Genomic DNA, 9,896 nt, shown 5'->3' on the forward strand with positions numbered 1-9,896 from the left:
AGAGAAGGCGTTCCCTAACGAAAATATGCAAATAATGCTAGAACTCACCAATAGAATCTCAATAGTTCGATCCCACCTCCTTGCTTGTTCTGCCCACTATGGTTCATTTTATACCATTGAAAACGACACAGATGAACTATCTTGGGTTAGTTATTGTTCTAGCGAAATCGTTTATTCCCAGCTGCAACGCTCAACGTTTCTCATAGGTCAAATAGTCAACTAAACGTCAACAGGAAGCAGGAAAGGAGACTCGACATTGTTGTTGATTTGTTCTAGCTATCGTCAGCGAACTGGAGATCAATCGCTTGTACAGAGAGGGGGGTACAGATAATTTAGCAAGCAAAAGTCATTCACAAGTTACAACATGGCCATGACTGCGGTGCGGTCAGGGGGAGCGGGAGGACCAGCCTCTTTGTCTCGGTTCCGCGGTGCACTGGTTGCTGCGGTGCTGGGAGACTGCGTTGGTGGAGAATTTGAAGGTGCAGAGGAGGTGCCCATGGACCGTGTATTGCAGCATTTGAACGGATTGGAGGATGAGAGTCGCGGCGATGGTGAGACAAGATTGATCACTACTAATATTGAAAAACAATAGACTTCAGTACAAATACTCAAATGTATCACCATGCATCTACCTCAGCCCCCCTCCCCACTTAATCCTAATCTCTATAAAATATGTGGATTGCTCAATGCAACAATAACCTATATTTAATGGGAAATGGCTACACATTTATAACAGTCTTCTGTGAATGTGCCTCTAAGCCTAATATCAGACACCCACCACCACACTACCATATCGTCGTCATCGTGTGTGTGTGTGTGTGTGTGTGTGTGTGTGTGTCCAGGTATTCTGCAGTACAGTGATGACACTGCCATGACGCGCTGTGTTGTCCAGTCTCTGCTGACCAGGGCAGGGTTCGATGAGCAAGACATGGCACGCAGGTAAAGTAGACAGTTAAAGGTCTGTCTGTGTATTACAGTTTCAGTAGTATTGAGTATCTATAAAATGTAAATATTTTGTTTGGGTGCTTTTTCTCTGCAGGTTTGCAAAGGAATACAGCCATTCTCCAGGGCGGGGGTACGGGGCAGGTGTGATCCAGGTGTTGAGGAAGCTTGCATCTCCACACCTTAATGATGTCTTTCAGCCGGCTCGGGCTCAGTTCAGTGGCCACGGCTCCTTTGGGAATGGTGGTGCGATGAGGGCTGCACCTTTTGCGCTGGCTTTCAGTAACCCAGTTGACATTAGGAGGGTTAGTGATAGAATGTGTGGTGGGGGCGAGTGGCTACAATGGCTACCATTACTGGCCGTCCTTGCTGGTTGCATCCTCCTCAGATAGAAAACCAGCTAGAAACTCAACAGATTTTCTGTTTGAGGAGGATATAAGGCTACTGTCACCCTAACAACCATTCCAATTTGACTGTCTTCATCTTGCTGGGCACTGCCATACTTAAATCCTCTCTTTCTTTCTCTGCTCTCGCTCTCTCTGTTATCTCTGTATCTTCTATTTCTCTCCCTCTCTGCTCCCAGTACTCCAGGCTTGGTGCGATGCTGACCCACTCCTGTTCTCTGGGTTACAATGGAGCAGTGCTCCAGGCCCTCGCGGTCCACCTTTCTTTACAGGGGGGTTTGGAACTGCCACATAGGCCTACGTTTATCAACAAACTCATCTCAGAGATGGAGGAGGTGGAAGCAGAAGATGCTGCTCGCAGTGACTCAAGAGTGTAAGTACTTAAACAGATAGTAAAAAAGTGTCAACGTTTATTTACCAAGTTCAAAGGATACAACCAGTGAAAATAGTACAGTGAAATTCTTACCTTGAGCGCTCTTTCCCAACAATGCAGTGATCATAGTAGTAGTAATAATAATATACACTGAGCTCCAAAAGTACTGGGACAGTGACACATTTTTTGTTGTTTTGGCTCTGTACTCCAGCACTTTGGATTTGAAATTATATGATGTCTGAGGTTAAAGTGCAGACTGTCAGCTTCAGGGTATTTTCATCCTTATCGGGTGTAACGTTTTAGAAATTACAGCTCTTTTTGTACAAAGTCCCCCCCATTTTAGGGGACCAACAGTATTGGGACAAATTCACTTACACTAATGTTCAAAAGTTTTAGGTCACTTAGAAATGTCCTTGTTTTTCAAAGAAAGCACATTTTTTTGTCCATTAAAATAACATCAAATTGATCAGAAATACAGTGTAGACATTGATAATGTTGTAAATGACTATTGTAGCTGGAAACGGCTGATTTTTAATGGAATATCTACATCGGCGTACAGAGGCCCATTATCAGCAACCATCATTCCTGTGTTCCAATGGCACGTTGTGTTAGCTAATCCAAGTTTATAATTTTAAAAGGCTACTTGATCATTAGAAAACCCTTTTGCAATTATGTTAGCACAGCTGAAAACTGTTGTTCTGATTTAAAAAGCTTCATTAAATAGTATCCGCAAAACACCAGTCTCAACGTCAGCAGTGAAGAGGCGACTCCAGGATGCTGGCCTTCTAGTCAGAGTTCCTCTGTCCAGTGTCTGTGCTCTTTCGCTCATCTTAATCTTTTATTTTTATTGGCCAGTCTGATTTGCAACTCTGCTTAAAGGCCAGCATCCCGGAGTCACCTCTTCACTGTTGACGTTGAGACTGGTGTTTTGCGGGTACTATTTAATGAAGCTGCCAGTTGAGGACTTGTGAGGTGTCTGTTTCTCAAACTAGACAGACTAATGTACTTGTCCTCTTACTCAGTTGTGCACCGGGGCCTCCCACTCCTCTTTTTATTCTGGTTAGAGCCAGTTTGCGCTGTTCTGTGAAGGGAGTAGTACACAGCGTTGTACGGGATCTTCAGTTTCTTGGCAATTTCACGCCTTCATTTCTCAGAACAAGAATAGAACGACGAGTTTCAGAAGAAATTTCTTTGTTTCCAGCCATTTGAAGCCTGTAATCGAACCCACAAATGCTGATGCTCCAGATACTCAATTTCTCTATAAAGAAGGCCAGTTTAAAATCAAATCAAATGTATTTATATAGCCCTTCTTACATCAGCTGATATCTCAAAGTGCTGTACAGAAACCCAGCCTAAAACCCCAAACAGCAAGCAATGCAGGTGTAGAAGCACCTGCACTATTATTGCTTGTTTAATTAGCACAACAGTTTTCAGCTGTACTAACATAATTGCAAAAGGATTTTCTAATGATCAATTGGCCTTTTAAAATGATACACTTGGATTAGCTAACACAACGTGCCATTGGAACACAGGAGTGATGGTCGCTGATAATGGGCCTATGTACAGTTGAAGTCGGAAGTTTACATACACCTTATCCAAATACATTTAAACTCAGTTTTTCACAGTTCCTGACAATTAATCCTAGTAAAAATTCAATTTATTTCAGCTTTTATTTCTTTCATCACATTCCCAGTGGGTCAGAAGTTCACATACACTCAATTAGTATTTAGTAGCCTTGCCTTTAAATTGTTTAACTTTGGTCAAATATTTTGGGTAGCCTTCCACTGTCTTCCCACAATAAGTTGGGTGAATTTTGACCCATTCCTCCTGCCAGAGCTGGTGTAACTGAGTCAGGGTTGGAGGCCTCCTTGCTCACACATGCTTCAGTTCTGCCCACACATTTTCTATAGGATTGAGGTCAGGGCTTTGTAATGGCCATTCCAATAACTCGACTTTGTTGTCCTTAACTGCAAGGGGCAGTATTGAGTAGCCAAATAAAAGATGCCCATTTCAAACGGCCTTGTACTCAATTCTTGCTTGTACAATATGCATATTATTATTACTATTGGATAGAAAACACTCTCTAGTTTCTAAAACCGTTTGAATTATTTCTCTGAGTGAAACAGAACTCATTCTGCAGCACATTTCCTGACCAGGAAGTGGAATGTCTGAAATCGATGCTCTGTTCAACTTCCTGCCTATACATGGGCATAAAACGTAAGAGTCTACGTACACTTCATAGACCTTCCCCTGCTTGTCAAGAGGCTGTGAGAGAAGAAATTTTGTGTTCATCTTGTTCTGAATTGGAATACAAGCTCTTTGTATGACGTGTCCCTCATTTCCGGTACTCTTGGCAGCGCCAGTTGGACAGTGGGATTGCCTTCTGTTTAGCTGCCATTATGGATGACTACTATCTCCGGTTCGGATTTTATTTGATACATGTGACCATATCATCGTAAAGTATGTTTTTTCAATATAGTTTAATCAGATTATTGAAATTTTTTCGGGAGTTTTGACGTGTTCCGTTCTCTGACTTTGTTGACGTTGGAGAGATCCGTGCCACTTGGCAAGTGCCCATGCTAAATGAAGAGGGAAATTTGCCGTTCCAGATCCAAACAACGACTGTTCTGGACAAAGGACACCTTGTCCAACATTCTGACGGAAGATCAACAAAAGTAAGAAACATTTTATGATGCTATTTCTAATATCTGTCGTGCATGTGAACTGGTCGTCGGCGCCCAAGTGTTTCTGGCTATTGTGGCTACGCTAATATAACGCTACATTTTGTTTTCGCTGTAAAACATTTAATAAATCGGAAATATTGTCTGGAATCACAAGAAGCCTGTCTTTCAATTGCTGTACACTATGTATTTTTCAGAAATGTTTTATGATGAGTAATTAGGTATTTGACCTTGGTGTCTGTAAATATTATGGCTGCTTTCGGTGCAATTTCTGATTGTAGCTGCAATGTAAACTATGATTTATACCTGAAATATGCACATTTTCTAACAAAACATATGCTATACAATAAATATGTTATAAGACTGTCATCTGATGAAGTTGTTTCTTGGTTAGTGGCTATTTATATCTTTATTTGGTCGAATTTGTGATAGCTACTGATGGAGTAATAAACTGTTATAGTAAAAAAAGTGGTGTCTTTTGCTAACGTGGTTAGCTAATAGATTTACATATTTTGTCTTCCCTGTAAAACATTTTAAAAATCGGACATGTTGGCTGGATTCACAAGATGTGTACCTTTCATATGCTGTATTGGACTTGTTAATGTGTGAAAGGTAAATATAAAAAAAAAATATCTTTTCAATTTCGCGCCCTGCACTTTGAGCTGGCTGTTGTCATAAATGTACCGACGTCGGGCTTGCACGCCAAACAGGTTAAGTCATTTTGCCACAACTTTGGAAGTATGCTTGGGGTCATTGTCCATTTGGAAGACCCATTTGCTACCAAGCTTTAACTTCCTGACTGATGTCTTGAGATGTTGCTTCAATATATCCACATAACTTTCCTCCCTCATGATGCCATCTAGTTTGTGAAGTGCACCAGTCTCTCCTGCAGAAAAGCACTCACACAACATGATGCTGCCACCCCTGTGCTTCACAGTTGGGACCGTGTTCTTCGGCTTGCAAGACTCCTCCTTTTTCCTCCTAACATAACGATGGTCATTATGGCCAAACAGTTCTATTTTTGTTTTCTTTAGACCAGAGGACATTTCGCCAAAAAGTACGATCTTCGTCCCCATGTGCAGTTGCAAAGCGTAGTCTGGCTTTTTTATGATGGTTTTGGAGCAGTGGCTTCTTCCTTGCTGAGCGGCCTTTCAGGTCATGTCGATATAGAACTCGCTTTACTGTGGATATAGATACTTTTGTATCTGTTTCCTCCAGCATCTTCACAAGGTCCTTTTGCTGTTGTTCTGGGATTGATTTGCACTTTTCGCACCAAAGTACGTTCATCTCTAGGAGACAGAACGCGTCTCCTTCCTGAGCGGTATGACGGTTGCGTGGTTCCACGGTGTTTATACTTGTGTACTATTGTTTGTACAGATGAACGTGGTACCTTCAGGTGTTTGGAAATTGCTCCCAAGGATGAACCAGACAGGTCTTGGCTGATTTCTTTTGATTTTCCCATGATGTCAAGCAAAGAGGCACTGAGTTTGAAGGTAGGCCTTGAAATACATCCACAGGTACACCTCCAATTGTCTCAAATGATGTCAATTAGCCTATCAGAAGCTTCTAAAGCCATGACATCATTTTCTGTAATTTTCCAAGCTGTTTAAAGGCACAGTCAACTTAGTGTATGTAAAATTCTGACCCACTGGAATTGTGATACAGTGAAATAATCTGTAGGTAAACCATTGTTGGAAAAATTACTTGTGTCATGCACAAAGTAGATGTCCTAACCGACTTGCCAAAACTATAGTTTGCTAACAACACATTTGTGGAGTGGTTGAAAAACAAGTTTTAATGACTCCAACCTAAGTGTATGTAAACTTCCAACTACAACTGTAGATATTCCATTAAAAATCAGCCATTTCCAGCTACAATAGTCATTTACAACATTAACAATGTCAATACTGTATTTCTTATCAATTTGATGTTATTTTACTGGACAAAAAATGTGCTTTTCTTTCAAAAACAAGGACATTTCTAAGTGACCCCAAACTTTTGAACGGTGGTGTATATGTGTATTAAAGTAGTCAAAAGTTTAGTATTTGGTCCCATATTTACAACACGAAATGACTACATTGAGCTTGTTATTCTACAAATTTGTTGCATGCATTTGCTGTTTGTTTTGGTTGTGTTTCAGATTATTTTGTGCCCAATAGAAATGGTAAATAAGGCATTGTGTCATTTTGGAGTCTCTTATTGTAAATAAGAATACAATATGTTTCAAAACACTTATACAGTAATGAGAATGGTACCATGATTACGGATAGTCCTGAATTAATTGTGAATAATGATGAGTGACAAAGTTGTAGACGCACAAATATCATACCCCCAAGACGTGTTAACCTCTCACCATTACAGTAACGGGAGGTTAGCATTTTTTGGGGGGTATGATATTTATGCATTATTCAATGTGCAGTAGACTGGTGTGGTTGAGGTAGGTTTATACATAAAACATGACTCGTAGTAGGATATAAATGTAAACAGGGCTGAAAAGTGACTGGTAGCAGGAATATACACTTTTTGGTCAGAAGTTTTAGAACACCTACTCATTTAAGGGTTATTCTTTATTTGTACTATTTTCTACATTGTATAATAATAGTGAAGACATCAAAACTATTAAATAACACATGGAATCATGTAGTAACCAAAAATATATATTCAAATAGCCACCATTTGCCTTGATGACAGCTTTGCACACTCTTGGCAGTCTCTCAACCAGCTTCTCCTGGAATGTTTTTCCAACAGTCTTGAAGGAGTTCCCACATATGCTGAGCACTTGTTGGCTGCTTTTCCTTCACTCTGTGCTCCGAATCATCCCAAATCTTCTCAATGTGGTTGAGGTCAGGAGATTGTGGAGGCCAGGTCATCTGATGCGGCACTCCATCAGTCTCCTTGGTAAAATAGCCCTTACACAGCCTGGAGGTGTGTTTCTGGTCATTGTCATGTTGAAAAACAAATGATAGTCCCACTAAAGGCAAACCAGAAGGGATGGCGTATCAGTGCAGAATGCTGTGGTAGCCTTGCTGGTTAAGTGTGCCTTGAATTCTAAATAAATAAGATAGTGTCAACAGCAAAGCACCATTACACCTCCTCCATGCTTCATGGTGGGAAATACAAATGGGGAGATCATCCTTTCACCCACACCTCGTTGCAAAAAAAATAAAATCTCCAATTTGGACTCTAGACTAAAGGACACATTTCCACCGGTCTAATGTCCATTGCTCGTGTTTCTTTGCCCAAGCAAGTCTCTTCTTATTGGTGCCCTTTAGTAGTGGTTTCTTTGCAGCAATTCGAACATGAAGACCTGATTCACACAGTTTCCTCTGAACAGTTGATGTGTCTGTTACTTGAATTCCGTGATGCATTTATTTGGGCTGCAATCTGAGGTGCAGTTAACTCTAATGAACTTATCCTCTGCAGCAGAGGTACCTCTGGGTATTCCATTCCTGTGGCGGTCCTCATGAGAGCCAATTTCATCATGCGCTTGATGTTTTTTGCGACTGCACTTGTGGACTCGGTCTTTTACCAAATAGTGCCATCTTCTGTATACCAACCCTACCTTGTCACAGCACAACTGACTGGCTCAAATGCATTAAGAAGAAAAGTTAATTTGTGGAATTTCTTTCAACAAGGCACATGTGTTAATTGAAATGCATTCCAGGTGACTACCTCATGAAGCTGGTTGAGAGAATTCCAAGAGTGTGCAAAGCTGTCATCAAGGCAAACAGAGGCTACTTTGAAGAATCTGAAATATAAAATAAATTTTGGTTTGTTTAACACTTTTTTTGGTTACTATATGATTCTATATTTGTTATTTCATAGTTTTGATGTCTTCACTATTATTCTACAATGTAGAAAATTGTAAAAATAAAGAAAAACCCTGGAATGAGTATGTGTGTCCAAAACTTTTGACTGGTCTGTACTTGTAAACATGAGTAATAGTGTGCAATTAGAGAATGATGTCGTGATGTGTGTTTTGTCCTATATTTTTAAATCCCAGCCCCCGTCCCCGCAGGAGGCCTTTTGGTACGCCGTCATTGTAAATAAGAATTTGTTCTTAACTGACTTGCCTAGTTAAGGTAAAAAATAAATACAAATAAATGGGCTGTTTCCACGCCAGGATTGCCCAAAAATAATTTTGGTATCTCAGAATGTTGGCAAATCTCACATTGAAACTTAATTGGGAGGAAAGATGTTTGATATGCTTTTCACATTTTGTATCGCTGACTATTTTTGAGAATGTGATGATGAAAGGTGCAATTTTAGGCACATGGTAGACCTATACGTGCCTCCTGTAAGACCCTATGATCTGTGAACTGTATATGCTAAAATATGGAGTGTCTAAATAATTTATATAAAAACATTTTTTTACATTAATTTATTCAACAATTTAAAATATTATTAAGATCCCATTTTTTGATTTGGCTTATTTTTAGACATATTGTTTGAAACAATAAACAACAATTTCCAGAGTTGACTCTGGGCTATCCTGTCGTGGAATTGCCCAATGACGAATTCTAACATAAGGGTACGCCTTTTCTAGGGTGCTTGAAGAAATAACTGTTGCATGGAGGAGAGTTTTTGGTTCTCAATTTTTCTTGTTCTGTTTTGTATCTCCAGCTTCAGCGAGTCAGAGTTCCCATTCTGTGATCGACTGCACAGAGTCAAGGACCTGATGGAAAGGAACAACAGTGTCAGCATTGAAGAGGTCATATCTGAGTTAGGTCAGTATTGACTTATGGGGTAAATACAATCTATATTCAATGGTGGTATTATCCCTCTAGAATTGTGTTATTCTCTACTGGTCTTGGAATATAATTTACTAGTTTATCACTTATCACTAGCTAGTATGATAGACTATCAATTTTAGTTCACTCTAAATATGTACTTCTTTCTGTGTTTGTACTCAGGCAATGGCATTGCAGCCCTGCATTCTGTCCCTACTGCCATCTTCTGTGTGCTGCACTGCCTGGAACCCCGGGAGGGTCTGCCTGAGCGCTATGGTGGCCTGGAGAGGACAATGGCGTACAGCCTGGCCTTGGGGGGAGACACAGACACCATTGCCTGCATGGCAGGGGCCATTGCAGGGGCACACTATGGAATCGATGCTATCCCCCAAATCTGGCAGCGGTGTTGTGAAGGGGCAGAGGATGCTGATATAAATGCTGAGCGCCTACACACTCTGTACCACCAGGCACCAGCTGAGGGAGACTCTGGGACCGACAGTCAGCCACACACAGCAGCACATGACCCCCCCAACCAATAAATGACTTTGACAGAGATAAACATACATTGATAGCTATTTCATACATCATCTTATTCTGTGGTCCTCCTGTCATCTGTTGAACAAATTAGTCTGTCATGAAAACCCCCATTATGGATTTAACATGAGTTACTGTATGTCATCTTTTTGATGGAGAAAAGTATTTAATAAACAGTTTTTAATGTCAGAAGCTTTATGATGTATTTGTGTGTGTGTTAATGAGAATGTAC

General features: G+C 40.5%; 1 protein-coding gene across 1 annotated transcript; it reads left to right on the forward strand.

Moving 5' to 3' along the window:
• The first annotated feature begins 76 nt into the window (after positions 1–76).
• On the forward strand, positions 77–9,856 carry adprs (ADP-ribosylserine hydrolase). Its single transcript, XM_055865281.1, has 6 exons — positions 77–551; positions 843–939; positions 1,040–1,247; positions 1,526–1,719; positions 9,024–9,127; positions 9,314–9,856. The coding sequence occupies exons 1-6, from the start codon at positions 365–367 to the stop codon at positions 9,667–9,669; spliced, it is 1,146 nt and encodes a 381-aa protein (XP_055721256.1). The 5' UTR covers positions 77–364; the 3' UTR covers positions 9,670–9,856.
• Positions 9,857–9,896: the final 40 nt, after the last annotated feature.

Source organism: Salvelinus fontinalis, chromosome 16 (genome assembly GCF_029448725.1).
Source record: "Salvelinus fontinalis isolate EN_2023a chromosome 16, ASM2944872v1, whole genome shotgun sequence".
Classification (NCBI taxonomy): domain Eukaryota; kingdom Metazoa; phylum Chordata; class Actinopteri; order Salmoniformes; family Salmonidae; genus Salvelinus; species Salvelinus fontinalis.